Genomic DNA, 25,992 nt, shown 5'->3' on the forward strand with positions numbered 1-25,992 from the left:
CCATAAAAAGCTCATTCTTTGATTGCATGTTACCAATAGTTAGGCTCTTATACTTTCGTTACTGACAAGGATCGTTATTTAATTACCATCCATTTACTACGAAGGATTTGATTTTTTTTTTTTTGTTAGTCCATCAAAATAATATAGAAAAATGTTTGTGGAAAACTGGAAAGGGGTCACTCAGTCACAAAGTAAATATTATATTTTCCTTATTAAGGGTCAAAATCTATTGGCAAGTAGCCAACAATTAGGCAACACACATTTTTTCCATGGTTTCCCTAATCTGCTCCATTTCCTTTGGTTTCCTTATAATTACATTATAGTCCCGAATTTACAGGGGAGAAAATGGCCCCCCTGCCGGTGTCCATTGTTACTGTGCTAAGTCAATGGTTCTTTATTAGGGGGAGGGGGCCCCAACCCATCAGAATGTGAATTTTCAGTTGCAATTTTCTGAGACGTTTTTAGTAAGTGTAGTTCTTTGCACAGATACTTTGAATCTTCCGGAAAATTTTTCATTCAAAATCTCATGCTTTCAAGTTTTCTAAGATATCACGTTTTCTCATGTTTTGGGCTTGAATATGTTTCTGAAAATTTTTAAGAGCAAGCACAGCAGGAAAGTATCAATGAGAATTACAAATTTGGTTCGGCACTCTCTAGTATCTACCCGCTAATATGCATAAGATAGGTGAAAGAATTAGTCAACTTGTGGCTTTGCGGCGTGGCTGTTTCTCCGGAGCAGTAACTAGCGACAGTGACTACTCATTTTTACTTAGGAAGATTAGTTCTTCGCCAGCAGTTGAATACTAAACATATGTAGAAATCTCCGAAGGATACTGATGTTATTTTATGCAAAAGTATGTTCCTATTTGATAATGATGGTTCCTCTTTCAGTTATCTTCTAAAGTAGTTCGCAAATTCAACTGTGTGAGGAAAACACAAACGTTAGTCTTTAAAAATTGAGCCACAAAGTGAACTTTCACAAGTGCACAACTCAGCCGCAAAAAAATCCACGTGCATTTCCTGTTGTACAATGTTCTAGCTGCTTCATTTAAACTTTTTTGATGGCAGAGAAAAAAAATATCCAGATAAGGGAACATCTGGTGGTTTTATCAGCCCCTGGTGAAATCACCAGAGGCACGCCAATTGGAAGGTGAGGGTAATTCCCTCCTTATTTTGACAAATATTTTCTTGTTATTTTCATTAAGAAATACCTTATAAAAAGTCCTTCCCCCTTTGTACAAGCCAATGAGCCTTTGGGGGAATAATAGGATATAATATTGTATGTGTATCTAATGAAGAATAAATCTTATCTTATCCCCCCTTTTAAATTATACCTTACCGTGAAGGGATACCCCTAAGCTGTTAATTGATAAAGCAACTTGTTACCATGTATTATGCGTATAATAGCTCAAAACATGTTTTTGAAGGGAAGATTTTTTAGACTATGGACAGCTTAAATTTATTTAGATTGTTTTAATGAATAGTAAAAGGAAAATCCCATAAAATGGCACAGTCAAAAAATTTTGAAGAGGGACAAGTCTGCTGACCTTTCCTGGGAAGTGAGAGGGCAAAGTTTTGAAGAAATACTAGTCGGACAAAATTTAATAGTTTTTCTACTTTTTTGATCTACAAGATTAGCGGAGAATAAAAGCTGTTTGGCCTTGTTTATCCATTCGGAATTCCGTCGGACTGTAAATGAAACACTGCGCCTATTTTTGTTTATTTTGTATCTAAATCAGATTCGAATATCCTATATGAGCCGAAAACATATTTGAATTTGGTTCCCAATCGTTTCGGAGCATCTTTGAAACCGTGTCTGGCAAACGCACAATCTCTCAGCTACCCCAATGCAGAGGGGAATATAGAATTAGTGTTTGGGAGGAGAACCAACGAAACTTGGCTCCCCCACCTCCATAATCGATGCAGCTTTCAACCTTTAGGGGAGGGTGCACGTGCCCCTAAAATCACCCCCTGGGTCCACCCCTGCACCAGCCCTTCTGCCAATGCACCTATTTTGTATAACTTCTGTGACAGCTTAACAACCCTAAATGACTAGGCGATACGAGTCTCTAAAATTTTCGGTAATTTTCCTATTCGGAAACAACATCCACGTGCATCGGTTGAATCAGGACTGTTCCGTTATAGATGCAGCACTTTGAAGGTTCAGAGTTCCTTAATCATCCTACGTGAGAGAATAATACAACTATATTCACTGTTTGATTAGTATTAATAAGAAGGCAATTTTTTATAGTTAGGCACCCTCGCAATGGACCGAGCTCGTTCTAAGATGAAATCCTGACTAAGCACCTAACGGTAGCCACTCGTGTTATTATGAGTTTAATGTAACATGTAAGATTTTTTCCTATTTTAATCATTTAAGGAGGTTTTCTCATTTCATCAGTTAGTGCATAATCCACTTTTCCATTCTAAGCATACATAAAAATGTTTTAGAAGTACATTTCTTCTGTCCTCTTTGAAGATTCATTTCTAGTGAGTCTACACATCTAAATCGAAATAAGAAAAGACAGTTATTACGAAAAAGAATATCACAAGCCCTGCCTGGCTGGATTCATATTTGAGGTCAAACAAAAAACAGGAAAATAACTTCAAAAAGGTTTAAAAACAATCATACAAAAAAAAAACATTAAAAACCACCTTGCACTTAAAACCAACTAAAGAATGCACCGTCATTTTATCAAAATCGTACAAAAAAAAAAAAAAATAAGAACATGTAAATATATATGCGAGTCATAAAATGTAAAATTTCAAAACAAATAAAACTAGTAAATTAAAAAGAGATATTAAAACATAAAAATGAGGAAAAGGGCGAACTTATATGAATAACAACAATTAAATTAGTTAGATCTAATTATAGTCGTTAATAATTCTTTGTGATTGCATTACCAAAACTTCAAAAAGAGAGATTAATTTCTATCGCTCTGTTGTAAAAATTGTACTTTATTTCATTGGTTTATGCCTGTGACGAAATTTTTGCAAGCCATATATTTTACTCTTTAAGTACATGTTAGAAAAGGGAGCCAAATAATCCTGCCTTTTTAAAATCTCATTGGTTCTCCTTCTGTGTTTCTGTATTAAATTCTAATCCAATAAAAAGAGTGAAAGGTTAGATTACAGATTTGTTACAAGTGCTGTAGTCTATTGTTTCTCTATGTTAGCGTCATCATTAGACAGAATTTAAAATAGGAAGGACTATGTCACTACTCTCTTTACTTAAGGGGCTTGAAAAAAGTTTCATTTTTACTTCTAAAGCAAAAGGTAAAAACAAAAACTTTATCATCTTTATGAATAAAATCAAGTGCTGTTGATTTATATTTCGTTGGGGTAATTTTAATGCTAATTTTTTGAAGCTAGGAACGCCAACACTGATTCAGAATAGTTTCGGAACAAACAAAAAACCATAAATGTAACGTAATAATAGAAAGCGGGTAACGGCCGAACGCCAGAGCATTAGATCGAACAAGTGGACTGAGGGGCAATTGGGGTGTATTTCCAAAATCTAAGTCTGTTTGCGAGGAAGAAAATTCTGATTGAGTAGTGAGGAATGATACAAAGCCGGTGAAACCAACCTTTTGTCTAGTTCTGTGCAAAGCTACGAAAGGAGACCTCTTTTAGTTTTCGGAAAAAAACAGAGGAGGGGAGTATATTTGAAGTGATTTGTGACATTTTATGCAATAAACAAGATGTATTTGTTTTATCATAAGAAAATGAGGGATTAATTCATTCAGTAAAAACTAGAAAAGTCTTTAATGTTTGTTATGAAACCGGACAAAGGCAAGGGAGCAAATCTGTTTACGCTGTTGTAAAGTATTGCGGGTTCAGCGAAGTATTTTAGCCGAAAAGTTGTAACTCTGGGCTGTAAAATGTAGAGATCAGCTTTCTGACGATTTTTCTCTTCGATTTTGAGTTATGGCAAACTGGACATTCTTCAAACTGCGCTGTAGAGAAAGGATTTATATGCAAGCAAATGAGGCTTATTTATAAATAGCATATGATTTTTAAAGTAAAAAAATTTATAAGTAAAATTTAGCTTTAAAAAGCAACTTATGTTTTGAAGTGAAGGAACCATTTCTTAATATTCACTCTAGAAATTTACTCTCTGCAACTGCAATCCAGCTTATCTACTATGTAAATTATGACATTGGTTCACAGTATATCACTAGTTAAATATCGCTTAGTTAAATTTTTGCTGTTTTAGATTTTTTTTATGTAAAACATCCCCTAAAAATACTCACCCCCCGAAAAAAAATCCTGGATACGCCATTGCATACAAGGACGTGTAGAATGAGAGGGGGAAAGGTATCTGTGCTTCGTTTCCGCGGATTCTCAGGTTCTTTAAAATCCACAAACATTTTGTTGGTTGGCCTCTAGCCTAGTGTTCAGGTATTACTATGATTGTCACCTGATGAGATTTGGGCTAAATTTGTGACTGTGTGGTGGAAATAAAATTTTCTTTTTGCATCTTTTACCTCTTGGAAATTTAATAACTTTTTGGTTCCTAGAAAGGGCACAAGCAGTTAAATTCTCAACTCGAGTGAGCACTCTCTCCCATTTCCTATGACTAACTTCGGTATAATCACCCTTGGAAGAAAATGTATAATTTCCACTAAAGTTAAATCCTTAAAAGTACATTTTGTTTTAAAACTGTATCTTCTTGTGTGTGTGTGTGTGTGTCTCAGTTTCTGTCAGTCAGGGTTGCTCTTTGCTAATATTTGCTTTTATTACCGTCAACTCTTTGAAAAAGAAATTATCTAAATATTAGTTTGTCTTCCTCTTTTTTATTATCTTTCCTTTTTTTTAGAATTTGCTGAAGGAAACTGGCCATAAGTGAACCTTGTAAAAAGTCATTGTAGGGGCAATCATGAACAATAAAAAGCAAACATAGTTGTAAATTGGATAATTACTGAAAGACTTGACTAACCGGATTAATTACCACCAGCTTCAGCGGACTCTCTTAATGTCTCGGAGAAAGGAGCACACTATTTGGAATGGAGGCTATGATTACGAAAAGAAAAGGTAAGTACTCTAAGCTATGATTACGAAAAGAAAAGGTAAGTACTCTAAGCTATGATTACGAAAAGAAAAGGTAAGTACTCTAACCTATGATTACGAAAAGAAAAGGTAAGTACTCTAAGCTATGATTACGAAAAGAAAAGGTAAGTACTCTAACCTATGATTACGAAAAGAAAAGGTAAGTACTCTAACCTATGATTACGAAAAGAAAAGGTAAGTACTCTAACCTATGATTACGAAGACAAATAATTTTGCTTCATTCATGTTTAAACTATGAGCCTTTCTAGCCGCTGAAAACCAAATTATATTCCTAGCAAAGCAAAATTGACTCATAAATATATATATATATATATATATATATATATATATATATATATATATATATATATATATATATATATATATATATATATATATATATATATATATATATATATATATATATATATATATACATATATATATATATATATATATATATATATATATATATATATATATATATATATATATATATATATATATATATATATATCTGCCTAATCTGTTGTTAATTAATGAATACAAATAGATGTGTCACTAATTAAAGAAACGCCAAGAAATATGAAAAACACGACATTTTATTCTTTAGAAGACTCCATCAAATTTCAAAATCAGTAATTATGGAACGATCATTACCCCCTCAACGGTACTCTAAACTGTGTCTTAAAGACAGCTGCACTACGGCATTATTGTACTATAACACAAAGCCTGTTTTATATGAATTACTTTGCAGCTTGCTGCAGCTTGTGAACCCTCTAAGATTGCTTGCAATATTTCTAAAAGGGTCAACTCGTCATTCAGGGTCCCCTTTCTAGATTTAATAATATAAATTGCTTAATATAATGGGAATAGTTCTTGTGCGCTGTAACTCAACTCATGCTACTTCTCGAAATGTACATCTACCGAAGATGTCTTAAGAAGACACTCAACTCTTGCCAAGGCCGTATACAGGGGGGGGGGGGGGGTCAAATGACTGATGTTGAGCTGTCTATGCATAAAAAAATGAAACTGTGGAATATAATAAGAAGGGGGATGGGATTTAATAAGGGAAATATAATACAATATCATAATGGTGAGGGATCAGATGCTCGGGGTGTAACGTTGGTTTTGTCTTTGTTTGTTTTTGTTTTGCATCTTTGTTTTGTTTCAGCCCTCTTATTCTCCACCTGAACAATATCAGTTCTCTTTTTTCCAGCTAGGTTTGAGTTTATTGGTTGTTTACACCTTTTTTGCATTCAATACTACTGTATTTAATTTACTAGTCCACTCTCTTGTTCTTTATTCATTAAAATTGTTTGAGATTACGTTTTCTATATAATTCGCTTATGGTTCCTTTTGATGGGGGGAATATTATTGCCACCACAGAAATTGAAAGATTTCTATTTCTTCATTTAAAGATGTAAAAAAAATCATTATCTCCCCTCCTACTTTTTCTCCCCCTTCTACATTTTCTACATTTTTCCCCCTCCTACATCCCTGAATTCACCTGTTCTTCTAATCAAATATATTTGAATGACAGTTGATAATAAAAATCTGTTTGTGCTTGAAAAAGAGGAAATAATAGGAAACAGTTAAAATGGGGAGAGGGATCCCACTTATGATATATTTTTAAGTTGTATGTTTTAGTTTTTGTTATCAGGTTTCATTTTCATGTTTTTTAACACTCTAATTTTTCAGCATTAGTTTTTTTTTATGTTTTGCTTTCTTTAATTTTGTACTTTCATCATACCGATTTTAAGGAAATGTGTGACCGTGAAAATTATGTTTAATAAACTTGTTATTTTATCTAGAGTGCTATATAATAAATTTGCTTCTGACGGTTCAACCCCCTAAACATCTGATTTTACATTATATACTAAAATGGACTAGATTTACCTTTATAATTAAATTTTGAAAATTTCATTATAAAATCTTTTATTATTTTTTTATAGAAAATTTTCAAAGAAAATTATTTTCTACAGCCTGTTTCTATGGTCTTTCCTACTCTTGGTGCCACCTCCTTCTCCTTCTTTCCTTCTTTCCCTTTCCTTCTCTTTCCTTATTGATAAAAATTGGCAGGGATCCGATATTATTTTTCAATTTGAAACGAACGAAAAATTCAAATGATAATTTGAATTTTACGTTTTTAGTTAAACTAATACTGCTTGTTTAATTTAAAAAGCAATCTCTTGAATTTCCGCCAATACTTCTGGTTTTCTTTTATAATCTAGAAATCTGCCAAAAGTTAGTATATTTTCATAATTTTCACTTGGCGTTGGAGTTACTTTTCCGACCTCACTGCTTGGTCTTATCATTAATGTTGTTTTTTGGTTACTCAGTAATTTTCTATAGAATAATTAACAATCTTTGTTAGCATAAAAATTAGCAAAAGCCAGGAAATTACGTCCGCAAGATTTTTAAGCAAGAGTTTTCTATGGAAATTGAGCAATTTTGTCCAGACAAGGCAACTCCAAGTAAACAAAACTAAATAATTATGTTAGAAAGATTCTTTATTTTCAATTTTTTTTCTTTTGAAACTGGAAGGGGCTACGTAACCTCAAAATACATATTTCGAGGTTCATAAGGTCCCACTTTTAGTGGGAAACCCTTCTGACGATCCGAAGAAAGGAACTTATTCCCTTGTCTCCCTTCATTATGAGCAATCTGTTACGACTGAGCGTGCGGTAATGACGCTATGAAGTGATATTTCTTTGCAGCAGCATTTGGTTTTGTTTGTTCTAGCACATAATTAGATTCAAAAACCTTATGCAGTTTTTGCCCAGTGCAAGATTAATCTGAAAAATGTAGCCCATTTATATCCCAATACTTCGAGAATGAAAGAGCTTATTTATTCGCATTTGTTTAAAGCGATAAAGTCTTCAGTTCAAGTGTTTTGAAAAGCGTTCGAAAAATAAAGCACTTGTAATTGCCCCTGGCCTTGTTTATTGCGCCCTACCTAAAATACTTTCAGAAAAATTCCTGTCAATTATTGATGTTCAATTATTTCATTTCCTACTTTTGCCAATAGTTTCAGGTTATCATCAAGTTGTACTGATGAATCTGTATTAATTGGCTTTCCTCTAATTTTCAAGTTATGTCTTACTTTGAATCTTATATCACAACCTTGAACTTATCAACCCCCATCCTCCCTTTCCTATTCAATTGGGCTACAGAATTGTTCTTGAAGTACAACTTTGTTTATGTGCTATTTTACCCGATTCTATAGAAATCACTTTTGAAATTATCTTTTGAAAGTCCTTCTCGTATCCCCAGTACTTATTTTCGAGATTTCCTCTGTTTCTGAGATTGATTGGGAACTTTTCCTCTTTTGGCTGAAGAGGTCCAACAAATTTTTTTGGTTTTCAAATATCTAGAATTTAGTATCTCAGTTTTATTCTACTCTGAGATTTTCACATATTTATCCAAATTTGATTTTTGTAGACCAAGGTCGTGCTCTTGTAGGTATTAAATAAAAAAAAACAAGTTTTTTAAACTGAAAGTAAGGAACGACGTTAAAACTTAAAACGAACAGAAATTATTCCGTATATGAAAGGGGCTGTCCCCTCCTCAGCACCTCGCTCTTTACGCTAAAGTTTTTCATTGTTTTAAAAAAATAGAGTTGTGAGAAAGTATCACTTTAGCGTAAAGAGCGAGGCGCTGAGGAGGGGACAGCCCCTTTCATATACGGAATTATTTCTGTTCGTTTTAAGTTTTAACGTCGTTCCTTGCTTTCAGTTAAAAAAACTTGTTTTTTTTTATTTAATTTTTGAACGTTTTTGAATTAATGCAGGTTTTAATTTTGGATCACCGTACATGAATAATTAAAAAAAATTGAATATTAATTTTACTTTTAATTGGTTAAATGGCTTTCTCAAAACCTGTTTAATTTTATTTAAGAATGTTTTTATTAGTAATATACATATGTAACTTATGAATTAACTTACGTAACGAACCTCTATGTTCTAATATTTTTAATACATATATTAGAGGGTTTGCCTCCTAGTCAATACCTTGCTCTTTAACCTAAAGTTCGAATTTTGTTCCAATTCTTTAAAAATAACCCCTTAATCACAAATGCCGTTAATTAGAATAAATAGCTCTTATGAAAGTACTAAATAATCTTTGGCTTAAAGAGCGAGGTATTGACTAGTGGGATGAACCCAATCATATACGTAATGTTTTCTGTCGTTTTAAGTTTTGATGTTGCTCCTTACTTTCAGTTAAAAAACTTGTTTTTTTTATATATAATTTCTGATCTTTATTTAAATAATGCTGAGAAATCCGGCGCCCCCTTCATAGCAATGTCCCTTCTCCCATGAAAACTTCCTTCATGGTAAGATCCTCCCACATAAACCCCTAACCACTCCCCCCAATACCAGAAAAAATCCCCTCTGAAAACGTCTGTATACTTCCCGATAACCAATACTATATGTTAACATTGGGTAAAGTTCATAACTTTCAAGCCCTCGCCCCGGGAACTTCGGGGATTAAGTCATCCTAAAAGACATAGTTATCATATTTTCGACCATGCTGAACAAAATGGCTATCAAAATTTTGATCGGGTGACTTTGGGAAAAAAATGAGCGTTGGAGGGGGCCTAGTTGCCCTCCATTTTTTTTTGTCACTTAAAAAGGGCACTAGAACTTTTAATTTCCGTTTGAATGAGCCCACCCACAATATTCTAGGACCACTGGGTCGATACGATCACCCCTGTGAAAAAAATATAAAATAAAAATAAATAAACACCCATCCGTGATCTTTCTTCTGGTAAAAAATGTGAAATTCCACATTTTTGTAGATAGGAGCTTGAAACCTCCGCAGTAGGGTTCTCTGATACGCTGAATATGATGGTGTGATTTTCATTAAGGTTCTATAACTTTTAGGGGGTATTTACCCCTTTTTTTAAAAATCAGCCAAATTTTCTCAGGTGCGTAACTTTTGATAGGTAGGTCTAAACTTGATGAAACTTATATATTTGTAATCAGCATTAAAATTTGATTCTTTTGATGTATCTATTGGTATCAAAATTCTGTTTTCTACAGTTTCGGTTACCATTGAGGCGGATCGCTCCTTACTTACAGTTCGTTACCACGAAATGTTTGAAAGGTCTTTTGTAACCTTTCAAAGTCTTTTCTTTTATATTAAACATAATTATTCTTTATGGGTCGTTTCTAAGCCTGTTTTGGAACTGGTTTCTTGTTTTTTTGGAGACAGTTCAATCTTTTAGTCGATTGTTTTTTCTATACCTGCTGATGCTTGAAACAGTTATTTGAAAATTCCATGATTTTTGCAACCCATTTATAGGACAATTATTCTCATACAAATCGTAAACACAACTTTAGTTTCCAATGGACTTTGGTTGATAGCTCCTGCTTTTTTTATTTCGTAATAGTTTCACAAATCAATCATTAAATAGTACAATTTAAAGCAATGTTAATTGAGAAATTTCTTATGGGCAATTAAATGTACTTAAGAACTAAATGCATAATTTAACTTAAAAAAAGGTAAAATTAAAAAGTTTTTCAGAACTATTTCACAGAGTCTGATTATTTTTTCTATCCCTGCTGATATTGAAATGGTTTCCGAAGGGCCCATATTTTTACAAGGCTAAATGTTTGGTTATAATTCTCTTAAAAATGTTAAAAATAAATCTTGAAATTTAGACTTAATTGGATTTTCGTCTTTGCAAATTGACTTTTTTTTAGTTTTTTTTTTAACGTTTTTTTTTTAACGTTTATATTAGTGATCCATTAAAAAACACAATCAACAATTGTTTATTAATTGATTTCATAATCAATTAAAAAAATATCCGAAATAAATCAAAATTTTCTCTAAATCTTTTTTTTGAAAACTGATTGTCTTTAGTATTACTGCTGATGCTTCAAATGGTTTTCCAAAAAAATTCCATGGTTTTAGCAACGTCAAATTTCGAAATAAAATTCTCTTTTTTTCTTAAATAACCCTTAAAATTTAAATGAAAGTGAATACAGTTTTCTTGCTTTGTTTAGAAAATTAACACCATAATTCCTTTTTCTTTACATAAATAAAATGTGACATTTGTAATAGAAATTTTGAATACGACTTTAATATTTTAGTTCAAAAAGGCTAAAAGAGGAGATTTTTTTTTCTTTTTTGTTAGTGATGGAAAGAAGGGAGGCTATCCAGATAGGTAATATAAAGGAGTTAGTCAATGGCCATTTCGATAGGTAAAATTAAAAAAGTAGTATTATTTTCCAAAATCATGTTAATTTCAATCAGATCTTGCTATATTTTACGGTTTCTAGTGTTTTGGATAGTGTTCCATCACAAAGAAACAGACCGTCAACTTACAAAAAATATTATGGCTCAAAAACGTTTCGTTAAAAATATTACGGCTCAAAAACGTTTTGTTAATATTATGGCCTAAAATTTTATACATACAAACCTATCAGGTTTAACGTCCTTTTTACTGGCTCATAATTTGACATAGCGGGTAACGGGTAACTACAAAACGGGCAAATACAAAACGGAACAACAAGATTAGCGTGACTGGCTTACGCCAATATTTCATACAGAATTCAACCAATGGAATTGATGCACATTTTTTAGGTGAACTCGATACCTTAAAAGGTCATCCTATCTCGTACATTATAAAGTTCTTTTTTTATTTTATGGGGCAAAACTGTTTGAATTTATTTTGCAGTTTATGCCACAACTTCTAGAGATTAGACAAGTGAGCCAAATAAACGCCAGAAAACTAAAAGCCGTTAGCCACTTTCCCGGCACTCTTAGAAAAAGGATCTAACTTCTCTTGTTGTGTACCGGAGATAAAGTTATTCAGTTCTAATGAAACTTATATCAATAGACAGTATGAGTTTTGTTTTTTTGACTGACCGGAGCTGAATTTTCTTTTTGAAGTTCAGGAAAGGACAGTCTTTAAAATGTTCTAGCGTAACTCCTAAGAAAATACCAAATTCAGCTCAAAATAAATGTCATTTGATTAATTTGACAATTTTGAGAGTTCCCTGTGGCGCAATTCTCTTTGATTGAAAAGCTTGCCAACAGAATTTCACTGTCTTTTATTTTCGAAACGAACCCCATTCAGTGTTTGATTCTAATTCCGCATTTAACCTGGTTTATCATTTCTCCCTTATAAGCTCAAAGGTCAATCATTGAAACCGTTTGGCTTTCATGATATTTTGCCTCTTTTTAAAGAAAGAAAAATAGAAAAATAGACTTTCTAATATAACTTTCTAGTTCCTAGCTTAGTACTTCAGGACCTATCTCCTATGCAGCCAGAAGGATAACCTCTTTTCTGCGAAATTGACTTCAAATTTCTATTATCTCATCCAATCAATTTTGAGAGCTCACGAGGATAAAATCCTCCATTTATTGGATTATGGTCATAGCTATATAGTTTCAATTCCTGAGAGAGATCTTGTAAGACTGTGCAGAAATTGGGAAGAATATAGCCCATAACCTGAGATTCCTCTAGAAGAAAGATACTTCTACGCTGTTCCGTACTTGATATCATATTTACAAAATAGGAAGTGCTCAGTTATCAGATTACTTAAATTAATTCATAATTTATGAAGCTATGAATAATAATAATTATAATTATAAATAATAATTATAAATTACTAATTCATAAAAGAAGTAGCGCGGAAAAGAGACGAAAAAGCATGACATTTGATTTGGTTGTAACGTCATCCCTCAAATGCGGAAAGAAATTTCTACGATTTTCTTGTGAGAAGCTAGGAAAAGCTTATTAGAAGGTTTAAAAATTGGAAAGAATATAGCTTATAAGCTTTGATTCTCTTGGAACAAAGATATTTCCACGCTTTTCCGAACTCGAACACTTCCCATGCAAAATTTATTGTCCTTTTTGTTCAAGACATGGACTGTAAGTTTCCTGTACAGGGTCTTTTGCCATGGTGATACCTATGGTGTACTTTTGTTTTGATCTGACTTTTTTTTTTTAGGGGATTTAGCCTTTTATTCAAAATTTCCAGTAGTTTGGTTTTGAAGTAACATTTTACTATCAAGAGTAATCTAGATAGCAGTTACCATTCTTGAATCAACTACAAATGGCAATTTTTCTCACAATACAATTTTCATTAGTATTATATTTGATTAAAATGAAGATATGCAGGAGTATCGGTATTTTCAGGAAGCTCAAACACACTTTCCCTTGGATCGGTTTTGAAAGTCCCTTTTCATTGCTTAATCGAATCTTATGTTAAGCATCTTATTATGATGTTCTGGTAGCCCGCCAGGCCTATTGAAAAAAAGAAGAAAAAAAAAAACGGGAGACAGACCAGTGCTACCAACGGTCAACGGTTGTTTACGACTGGCCGGTCATTTTTACCTACTGATTGGGGCGACGTTGCTGTAAGATTACTTCATTTTGTTTTTGCCGACTGAGGCCGATTTTCTTTCACATTAATCTTACGGATTTTATTTTCATCTGTCCATTTACCTAATAAAAAATTGAGCCATTAAAATATTCCCTTTTTTTAGCATAAAAGGGAATAATTTATTTTAATAAAATAAAATAGGATGAATATATAATAGTTTATAAACATCCATGTTTTTAAATTAAACCATTTTGAAATTTTTGTTACTTTGGGCCGTGGTTCGTTCTTTACTAGCTTGCAGCTACCACTGCAATCATGATTTATAATGTATGATGCGCATTACCAAATTGATTAACTCCATTAAACAGAAAAAGAAAACAGAAATAATATATATCCAATTTCGGTCATGTCTTCACAGTTGAGTCTAAAGGTCGTATCAGACATTTTTACAGTTCTGATGTAAATTTTCAAAAACTATTTAGTAGGCTGTTCTGAAAGGGAGGATAAGTGGGGCAATGTATGTTTAGTCACACTTTGATCCTCCTTATTCACATCCCTTTTTTAAACAGCCCTATAGAACAGTTTAGCAAACAGATTTTGGCAATTGCCAGATACGACCTTTGGACGTGACAGCGATAGTGCACTTATAATCCGGCGGACAAATTTTTTGGGTTTTCTCGTGTTTGCTTATGAAAAAACATTTTTATCTTTTGATCATAAAAGTGAAACTGGTTTTGTAAATATTTATATATATATATATATATATATATATATATATATATATATATATATATATATATATATATATATATATATATATATATATATATATATATATATAAATATTTACATATATATATATATATATATATATATATATATATATATATATATATATATGATATTTACATATATATGTAATATATATAATATAATATTTATATATATATATATATATATATATATATATATATATATATATATATATATATATATATATATACTATATATATATATATATATATATATATATATATATATATATATATATATATATATATATATATATATATATATATATATTTACATATATATATATATGTATATAATATAATATTTACATATATATTATATATGTATATATATATATATATATATATATATATATATATATATATATATATATATATATATATATATATATATATATATATATATATATATATATATATATATATATATATATATATATATATATATATATATATATATATATATATATATATATATATATATATATATATATATATATATATATATATATATATATATATATATATATATATATATATATATATATATATATATATATATATATATATATATATATAATTATTCATATCATTATTATCGTATAATTATTATATTCATGCCTACAAATATTGTGCTGTAATTATTATATTATAATTACTTATATTATCTATATTTTATACAACCTGTTGGCGTGGCAGTGATATTGCACTTATCCTCTGGCGGGAGAAATTTTAGGGATTTTCACGTGTTTGCTTATGAAAAAAAAAATTGATAAATTTTAGCATAAAAGGGAAATTGGTTTGTAAATATTTGTATCTGCAATTATATATGTAATTATTTATACAGTTATTGTATTTTAATTATTATGAAATTATTTATATAATTTATATTTTATACAATCTTTGCCAGATACGACCTGTAGGCGTGACAGTGATATTGCACCTATCGTCTGGCGTGAGAAATTTTTGGCATTTTGTTGTGTTTGCTTGTGAAAAAAAAAAAAATCGGTAAAATGTAGTATAAAAGTGAAATTGGTTTTTAATTATTAATATATATGATTAAATATATAATTAATTACATAATTATTGTATTATAGCTATTATTTTTATGCCTACGAGTATTTTGATAAAATATATAATTATGTATATGTATGTATGTATGTATTTCCAAAAAAAGCCATCGGGCCATAGGAAAAAAAAAAAACAGAACATAAACATAACAAAACCAACAAAATAGCCAACAATATAACCAGCAATAATAACAAAGAATATAATTATGTATAATAACAATAATAATAAGAATTTATTATCAAACAGTTCGTGGTAATGAACTGTAAGTAAGGAGCGACCTGGCACAATGGTAACCAAAACTCTAAAAAACGGAATTTTGATACCAATAGATACATCAAAAGAATCCGATTTTAATTCTGATTTCAAATATATAACTCTCATCAAGTTTAATTTTACCTATCAAAAGTTACGCACCTGAGAATATTTGGCTGATTTTCGAAAAAAGGGGGAAAGACCCCCTAAAAGCTATAGAACCTTAATGAAAATCACACCATCGTATTCAGCATATCAGAGAACCCTACTGTAGAGGTTTCAAGCTCATATCTACAAAATGTGTAATTTCTCATTTTTTGACAGAAGAAAGATCATAGATACATTTTTATTTGTTTTTTTTTTTCTTTTTCCCAGGGGTCATCTTATCGACTCGAGGGTCCGAGAAAATCGTGAGAGGGTTCATTGTAGAAGAAATTAAAAGTTCTAGTGCTCTTTTTAAGTGACCAAAAAAATGGAGGGCAAGTAGTCCCCCTCCCACGCTCATTTTTTTCCCAAAGTCATCTGATCAAAATTTTGAGATAGCCATTTTGTTCAGCATGGTCCAAAATATTATAATTATGTCTTTTAGGATGACTTAATCCCTCGAAGCCCCCAGGAGGAGAGCTGAAAGGTTGAAATATAGTATTGGTTATTGGGACCCGGCTCAATGGTAACCGAAACTCTAGAAAACGGTATTTTGATACAAATAGATACATCAAAAGAATCAGATTTTAATGCTGATTTCAAATATATAAGTTTCATCAAGCCATCAAATCCTACCCATCAAAAGTTACGCGCCTGAGAAAATTTGGCTGATTTTCGAAAAAAGGGGGAAAGACCCCCTAAAAGTTATATAACCTTAATGAAAATCACACCATCATATTCCGCGTATCAGAGAACCCTACTGTAGAGGGTTTCAAGCTCCTATCTATAAAAATGTGGAATTTTGCATTTTTTGCCAGACCAAGGATCACGGGTGCGTTTTTTTTCCCAGGGGTGATCGTATTGACCCAGTGGTCCTAGAATATCGTGGGAGGGTTAATTGGAATGGAAATTAAAAGTTATAGTGCCCTTTTTAAGTGATCAAAAAAATGGAGGGCAACTAGGCCCCCTCCCACGCTCATTGTTTTCCCAAAGTCACCTGATCAAAATTTTGAGATAGCCATTTTATTCAGCATGTTCGAAAATATTATAAGTTTGTCTTTTAGGATGACTTAATCCCCCGAAGTTCCCGGGAGGAGGGCTGAAAGTTATGAACTTTACCCAATGTTAACATGTAGTACTGGTTATTGGGAAGTATACAGTACAGACGTTTTCAGGGGAGATTTTTCCTGGTAGTGGGGGAGGGGGGGGGGATCGGGCAGGGACGTACGCAGGGGGGGCCTCCGGGCCGCCTCCCCCCCCCCCGAAATCTCACGATTTTTTTCATTTTCCCCTAATTTTCTGATTTTTCTCACAGAATAATAGGTTTGAAGGATTTGCCCCCCCTGAAACAAATTGGGCCCCCCGAAAAAAATTCCTGCGTACGTGCCAGGGGTCGGGGGTTATGTAGGAGGATCTTTCCATGAAGGAAGTTTCCATGGGGGAAGGGACATTGCTATGAAGGGGACGCCGGACTTCCCAGCATTATTTAAAAAAAGATCAGAAATTAAATATAAAAAAACAAGTTTTTCAACTGCAACAGAAGCAACATCAAAACTTTAAACGAACAGAAAATATTACATATATGATTGGGTTCACCCCCTAGTCAATACCTCACTCATTAAGCCAGAGATTTTTTAGTACTTTCATAAGAGCTATCTATTCTAATTAACGGCCTTTGTGATTAAGCGGCCATTTTTAAAGAATTGGAACAAAATTTGAACTTTCGCTTAAAGAGCAAGGTATTGAATAGGGGGAGAACCCCCTAATATGTGTATTAAAAATATATGAATATAGAAGTTCGTTACGTAAGTTAATTCGTAAGTTACGTATATTTATTACAAATAAAAACGTTCGTAAATAAAATGAAACAAGTTTCGAGAAAGCCATTTAACCAAATAAAAGTAAATTAATATGAAAATTTTGTTTTAATTATTCTTTTTTTGTGAGCCAAGATCAAAACCTGCATTTATTCAAAAACGTTCAAAAATTAAATATAAAAAACAAGTTTTTTTAACTGAAAGTAAGGAGCGACATTAAAAATTAAAACGAACAGAAATTATTCCGTATATGAAAGGGGCTGTCCCCTCCTCAACGCCTTGCTGTTTACGCTAAAGTTTGACTTTCTCACAAGTCAATTTTTTCTTAACAATAAAAAAACTTTAGAGTAAAGAGCAAGGCGTTGAAGAGGGGACAGCCCCTTTCATATACGGAATAATTTCTGTTCGTTTTAAGTTTTAATGTCGCTCCTTACTTTCAGTTAAAAAAACTTGTTTTTTTTTATTTAATAAGCCAAAAAAACGGGCAACACAGTACAGTATTCTTAAATGCACTCCACAAGAAAAATAACATAAATATCAAGTTGCACTCATTGATTTCAACACTTCATTTACATATTTACATAACTGCCTGATTGTCCTTTTTACAGTCGTCTGCAGGATTCCCGGAAACTCCAAGTTACCACCCTCAAAATACTTTCGCCTTAAAAGAGAAAGTTGCAGGCACTCGGGCCACATCATCAATACCTAGGTTACATCTGGGACAAGAGTAATCCCCATCGGGATCTGGGGCCATACATTTACAACTCTTCATCATTTTAGGGTTTCAATATGACTTCAAACGGAATTTTTATCTAAAATAAGAAGCTAAAAGTCAACCAGGGGCTTTCAGGCAATTATTTCAAGGGATTATTACATAGTAAAAGTATAAGAGACATCTACACAAAAATTAAAAAAGTCATAATTCAGCTGTCAAAACCTTGGATTTCTGTTATTACTTCTCAAAAATGAGTGAGATGCGGAATTTTTATTAGAATATGGAAGAAATAATTAAAAACGCTTACCAATAAAGCTGATGATAGACGATAACTTCATAATTTCTTTCTAACTCTGCGAAAAAATTTGATATTTGACGAAATTAAAATTTTCTCTCTAATTACTCAAATTTTTTCAACTGTTGGAGATTTTTATCACGCTTACAACCTTGTTTTTTTTTACAATATTTTGTTACTATAGAGGTGTTTAATGTATCATTTAACTATTTGTGCATTTTGATTAAACCTTAGCAATCCTTTCTTTTTAAAATTATTTGGCTACACTAAAATACTTTTTGCCTTGCATTTTGCTATTTTTTCGCTTGTCAAAAACTAACAAAATGATGAACCAATTTTAAAGAAGTTCTATAAGCACTGAGATACAGCTAATTTTGTGGATATCTCATGTGACATGAAAAACTTAAAAAATCTGTCTAACTCCGTGGAATAATTTGATATACTGCAAAGATAATGTTTTCTTTCTTATTAAACTTAGTATTACTCGATTCAGCCACTAGAGGCATCAACACAGAAAATATTTCAGAAAAATGTTTCCAAACTCTTTTAAATCCCGAAGCGCTTCCAGATACGGGAGAAAAAGAAAATGTTTCTGTTATGCTGGATGGATTGAGCTATAATAATATCTGAGTTAACTTAAAATATCTAGATCCTATTATTTATAATCATGTTTCATTAGTTGCATATATTACTTTTTCGGCTAACCGTCTAGGACTAAAAGGAAAACAGCTCGTCCCCCTGTTGGGGTGGGAGGATGTCGTAAGGAGAAATAGGAATTTCCTGGGAGGGGGTAAAGAGGGAGGCTTTGTTTAGATTGGGGCGGAAGAAGAGTGTGCGTAGCTTGTTGTCCTCAGGCGGCATGGTGCTGCGGTGAGTTGTTAGCAGTAGTAGTATAGCCTATATATTGGAAATTAAATGTAAAAGCAGGAGATTGCGTGAGGGGTTATTCCCTCTCATTTATAGGATAATTTCTGTTCTTTTTAAATTCTAATAACGCTCTTTACCTTCGACTGAAAAAAAAAAACTTTATTTGAAAGCGACTCCCTTTATCCCAAAATGTTTATACTTAGTTTGAAAATGTTCAAAAATGACCGCCAGTCATGAAAAATTTCGTCCCCTAATTATTTATTGGCCAAAGGGGCCTTACTTGCCAAAATAATTTTGCATGCCATAATATGTTTAATGTATAAAGGGCAGAGCGGTTTCAGTGGACAAATCTTGCTCCAGTCGGTTCAACATCTCTGCAGTTAAAAATATTGATCCAATGTTTAATTTCACACTCAAAATGCTTTTTCAATAAAATTGAAGCTACCGCCCCCTCATAATTAATATTTCTCGTTTCGTCCATATATATTCCTCAAAATGTAGGGATGTTTGAGGAGACTTCCCGTCCATATTGATCTGAAAAGCCTCCTTCGAAAGACAGGAAAATATTGGCCAAAATACATTATTCGAGGGGTCAGGCACCCCCTCCTCCAACAAAAAGATCCAATTACTTCCCCATGTTTTTTATGCGTTTTGTAATAAATTTTCATTCTGTGTGAGTGGACTGCATATGTTACCGTGAATGTCCGCAAATTGGTGAATGTGGACATTCAATCAATCAATTCAATCATCGGTATATAATTCATCGGTAAATGTTCCGATATACCTTTTTTTCTTCTTGGATTTAGTCAGCGTTGTCAATCAACTTTTTCAATTTAATTCAAGGTTTGATGATGACAGGTTAGGTTAGAGGCCATCTTGGAAATTTTACTCAATTGTGTTCTGGTCCTGGGTAGAGAAAAATTTGTATTTTATGGAATAGTTTGATGTAAATTGACATGTTGCTTTTATGAGCAATTTTTATGGGTAACCTTCAGCTCAAAAGATGTCATTTTATATATAATATTCATTAAGCTTGGTATCAAAATTATTTTAGATTCTTCTGATGTATATATTGTTGTCAAACTTTATTAATTTTAATTTTTTAGTCTCGGTTTCTATTGACAAAGATCTTACTTACATTCATCACCATGAACTACAAGATAACATCTACTAAAGTCAAATTTTTGTATTCTGAAATAGATCCCATATTGGCAAAATAAATTCAGTTGGACTCTTTAAGGGGATTCCAATAACCTTTAGTTATTTAGGGTATTGTTGTAATTACTAAGTTCATTTTTAAGGTACACATTTTGTCTGTTTAACTTTTTCCAAATTTTAATAGTTTTTATTTATTTACCTTTTCTATGGCAAGGACACCTAGTTGTAGTAATCACAAAATTGTCGTTCTCTTAATCTGTCTTTATATACCAGAACCTTCTAAACTGTATTTGTGTTTTTCAAAAATTCTGGTTTCGTTCCATTCGTTGGCTTATAGTTTCTCTTGATTCATTATCCTATGAAATAAGATCCTTAGTGGGAGTTTGTAATTAACCACATGATGCGAATATTTAAATACCATTGAAATTACGTATTATGAATTCTATGGTACAATTTTTTTTTTGTGAGAATGCAGTTTTTGATCTATTCTGCATTCAAAATGTTTATATGAAGTATTTGTAATCCCTGATTTAGTTTTCTGAGATGTTATAAATGTTTTTTTTCAAATCACTTTATTTCTTTGTTATTTTGATTGGGAATCGTTGTGAGGCTTGTTGTCACTTGTTGTCTAGCCATAAATCTCATTTATGCTTCATTTTCGTCCATCATTACCTCATAAATTTTCCCATGCCTTTTGCCTTAGCTGTTCAGATTGAATCAAAATCACGTGTAATTTCACATGACGTCACAAATACAAGAAAATATTCTTTCTCAGATTCCTTCCAGTGTTTATATTTTTGCTTTAATTGCGTTGTTATATAACTCAGTAGCAAGCAAGAATTTTCCATTGCTTATACCCTCTGAAATATATAAATTGCACATTGGCATAATTATCATTTCATTGTGTAGTTTCAAGTCATAGGTTGGCAAATCAACAATTTTAATTGAATTAAGAAATTCTGACGTGAATTGAATTCCTCCTTCCTGTTTATCCTATACGGTAAAATAACACTTGCCTTGTTCCATTTTAATATTTGAAATATCTTAATTACACAAAAGCATAATTATCGTGTTGTTCTGTAGTTTCAGTCACCTATTCGTTTGTAACTCAATGTGACTTTGGCTTTTTCTTTTTCCAGGCCTTTTATTTAGCTGTTCAGGAACGTTTGTTATCTTGTGTAATTTTGCACATGTAACTGATACTTAAAAACGAATTCTTCCTTCAGGTTTATCTCTTACATACTGTTATATTTTTTGTTTAATTGTCTTGTTATTTAATTTAGTAACAACTAGAAATGTGCCATTGCCTGTGCTCTCTGGAATATTTAGATTACGCATTGGCGTAATTATTGTTCCATCCTTTAATTTCAAGTCAAAGGGTGGCAAATAAGCAATTTCAATTGAATTTAGAAATTCTGGCGTGAATTCAGTTCCTTCTTCCTTTTTATCCTTTACAGACACGAAAATAACCCGTTCCCTATTCCGCTGTAATTTCTGAACTATCAGTAGAGTAGTAGGTACCATTTCTAACAGACGTATAGGAATTACCATGCTATTCTAACAGACGTATAGGAATTACCATGCTATTTGCTTGAAGCTATAGGAAAACATTTCTATGGAAGCTATACACCTTTTCAAAGAGAATGAGTACCCCTCACAAGATATACACTACAGTTTCACGTGCACATTGTAAAAAGTGACCAATCCTTTTATACCTATAAAGTGGTCAAACACGTTTTGAAGCTATAGTCAAGATTGTATAACACAATCAGACTGGTTATTGCTATTGATATCAATTGCACAAGGAATTTCACAAGAATATACACTACAGTTTGACGTGCACATTGCAAAAAGCGAGCAAAGCTATAAAGTGGTCAAACGCGTTTTGAGAGTATAGTCGAGATTTAATAACACAATCAGACTGGTTTTTGCTATTGATTGAAAGTACACATGGAATTGCACAAGAATATGCAGTACAGTTTCACGGGCACATTGCAAAAAGCGAGATATTTATTATAAATTTAGAACAATATCAATCTATGGAAAAGGTTAACGATGATAAAATGTTCTTATGACTTGACCTAGCTTTACTTCTTCAATGTGTTCTGTATAATACATAAGTGGCGTTTGAACGGTGTTGTCAATTTAAAATAGAGTTTAACGTTATAGTATACTGAAAACTTGATACTAAGAGAGATGTAGATGGCAAGAAAAGAATTTTAATAATGGATAGCTTTACTTCTTCGATGTGTTCTGTATAATACACAAGTGGCGTTTGAAGAGTGTTGTCAGTTTAAAATAGAGTCTAACGTTATAGTATGCTAAAAAGTTGATACTAAGAGAGATGTAGATGGCAAGAAAAGAATAATGAAATTCAGAACAAACCTTAGAAATCCTTGCAAATCAAGTAGTAAGGTGTATGCGAGTACGAACCATCAAGGATCATAAGCACCAACGACTCTAACCAGCAGCGACGTCAACCCCCCAAAGGTCCCCTATCGCCAAACTCGAAGGGCGCCCCCCTCCCCCTCCAACTTTTTGGCCCCCTCCCCTCATTGTTTTGGAATTTTTTTTTTAATTGTTTTTTATTATTTTTTTTTAACATGATATATTTTTTCAACTTTTTTTTAACATAATTAAAACAAAACAAAAAAAAATCATAGTTACATTCTATTGATTTTTCAAAGTTCATTTTGAATTTCTTTCGTTGAAATGCAAGAGTTGGAATATTTCAGTAGTGTTTTGTTGTGGTTTACCTTCTCACGGTTACATTCTCATGATTTTTAAAAGTTCATTTTGAATTTCTTTCGTTGAAATGCAAGAGGTGGAATATTTCAGTAGTGTTTTGTTATGGTTTACCTTGATCCGACAAAGCTATACATTCTCTTGATTTTTCAAAGTTCATTTTGGATTTCTTTCGTTGTAATGTAAGAGTTTGAATATTTCAGTAGTTTTTGTTATGGTTTACATTGTCACAGTTACATTCTCTTGATTTTTCAAAGTTCATGTTGGATTTCTTTCATTGAAATCCAAGAGTTCGAATATTTCAGTAGTGCTTTGTTGTGCTTGACCTTGTCACACTTACATTCTCTTGATTTTTCAAAGTTCATTTTGGATTTGTTTCGTTGAAATGCAAGAGTTGGAATATTACACTAGTGTTTTGTTGTGGTTTACCTTGTCACACTTACATTCTCTTGATTTTTCAAAGTTCATTTTGGAATTTCTTTCGTTGAAATGAGAGTTGGAATATTTCAGTAGTGTTTTGTCGTGGTTTACCTTGTCACACATACATTCTCTTGATTTTTCAAAGTTCATTTTGGATTTCTTTCGTTGAAATGCAAGAGGTGGAATATTTCAGTAGTGGTTTGTTATGGTTTACCTTGTCAGAGTTACATTCTCTTGATTTTTCAAAGTTCATTTTGGATTTCTTTCGTTGTAATGTAAGAGTTTGAATATATCAGTAGTTTTTTGTTATGGTTTACATTGTCACAGTTACATTCTCTTGATTTTTCAAAGTTCATTTTTGAATTTCTTTCGTTGAAATGCGAGAGTTGGAATATTTCACTAGGGTTTTGTTATGGTTTACCTTGTCACAGTTACATTCTCTTGATTTTTCAAAGTTCATTTTTGATTTCTGTGGTTGAAATGCAAGAGTTGGAATATTTCAGTAGTGTTATGTCGTGGTTTACCTTGTGACAGTTAAATTCTCTTGATTATTCAAAGTTCATTTTGGATTTCTTTCATTGAAATGCAAGAGCTGGAATATTTCAATAGTGTTTTGTTATGGTTTACCTTGTCACAGTTACCTTCTCTTGATTTTTCGAAGTTCATTTTGGATTTCTTTAGTTGAAATTCAAGAGTTTGAATATTTCATTAGTGTTTTGTTATGGTTTACACTGTCACAGTTACATTCTATTGATTTTTCAAAGTTCATTTTTGAATTTCTTTCGTTGAAATGCGAGAGTTGGAGTATTTCAGTAGTGTTTTGTTATGGTTTACCTTGTCACACTTACATTCTCTTGATTTTTTTAAAGTTCATTTTGGATTTCTTTCGTTGAAATGCCCGAGTTGGAATATTTCAGTAGTGTTTTGTTATGGTTTACCTTTTCACAGTTACATTCTCTTGAGTTTTCAAATTTTTGGATTTCTTTCGTTGAAATTCAAGAGTTGGAATATTTCAGTAGTGTTTTGTTATGGTTTACATTGTCACAGTTACATTCTATTGATTTTTCAAAGTTCATTTTGAATTTCTTTCGTTGAAATGCAAGAGTTGGAATATTTCAGTAGTGTTTTGTTGTCGTTTACCTTGTCACACTTACATTCTCTTGATTTTTCAAAGTTCATTTTGGATTTATTTCGTTGAAATGCAAGAGTCGGAATATTTCAGTAGTATTTTGTTGTGGTTTACCTTGTCACACTTACTTTCTCTTGATTTTTCATAGTTCATTTTGGATTTCTTTCGTTGAAATGCAAGAGTTGGAATATTTCAGTAGTGTTTTGATGTCGTTTACCTGTCACAGTTACATTCTCTTGATTTTTCAAAGTTCATGTTGGATTTCTTTCATATAAAATCCAAGAGTTCGAATATTTCATTAGTACTTTGTTGTGCTTTACCTTTTCACACATAAATTCTCTTTATTTTTCAAAGTTCATTTTGGATTTCATTTATTGAAATGCAAGAGTTGGAATATTACACTAGTGTTTTGTTGTGGTTTACCTTGTCAAAGTTACATTCTCATGATTTTTCAAAGTTCATTTTGGATTCTTTCGTTGAAATGAGAGTCGGAATATATCAGTAGTGTTTTGTCGCGGTTTACCTTGTCATAGTTACATTCTCTTGATTTTTCAAAGTTCAGTTTGGATTTCTTTCGTTGAAATGAAAGAGTTGGAATATTTCAGTAGTGTTTTGTTGTCGTTTACCTGTCACAGTTACATTCTCTTGATTTTTCAAAGTTCATTTTAGATTTATTTCATATAAAATCCAAGAGTTCGAATATTTCAGTAGTACTTTGTTGTGCTTGACCTTGTCACACTTACATTCTCTTGATTTTTCAAAGTTTATTTTAGATTTTATTTATTGAAATGCAAGAGTTGGAATATTACACTAGTGTTTTGTTGCGGTTTACCTTGTCAAACTTACATTCTCTTGATTTTTCAAAGTTCATTTTGGAATTTTTTTCGTTGAAATGAGAGTCGGAATATATCAGTAGTGTTTTGTCGTGGTTTACCTTGTCATAGTTACATTCTCTTGATTTTTCAAAGTTCATTTGGGATTTCTTTCGTTGAAATGAAAGAGTTGGAATATTTCAGTAGTGTTTTTTCGTGGTTTACCTTTTCACAGTTACATTTTCTTGATTTTTCAAAGTTCATTTTGGATTTCTTTTGTTGAAATGCAAGAGTTGGAATATTTCAGTAGTGTTTTGTCGTGGTTTACCTTGTCACAGTTACATTCTCTTGATTTTTCAAAGTTCAT

The 25,992-nt window shown here is 31.9% G+C and overlaps 1 protein-coding gene across 1 annotated transcript in view; it reads left to right on the forward strand.

The window, feature by feature from the left end:
- Window positions 1–731: 731 nt before the first annotated feature.
- LOC148946404 (uncharacterized) overlaps window positions 732–25,992 on the forward strand; it is a 107,866-nt gene continuing 82,605 nt past the window's right edge. The window contains exons 1-2 of the mRNA XM_089098102.1: window positions 732–854; window positions 4,820–5,034. Coding sequence (XP_088954228.1) covers window positions 5,007–5,034 — 28 coding nt within the window. The 5' untranslated portion in view covers window positions 732–854; window positions 4,820–5,006. The remainder of the gene's footprint in view (window positions 855–4,819; window positions 5,035–25,992) is intronic.

Source organism: Artemia sp. Qi Xiang Cuo, chromosome 12 (genome assembly GCF_049724085.1).
Source record: "Artemia sp. Qi Xiang Cuo chromosome 12, ASM4972408v1, whole genome shotgun sequence".
In the NCBI taxonomy this organism is placed as follows: Eukaryota; Metazoa; Arthropoda; class Branchiopoda; order Anostraca; family Artemiidae; genus Artemia; species Artemia sp. Qi Xiang Cuo.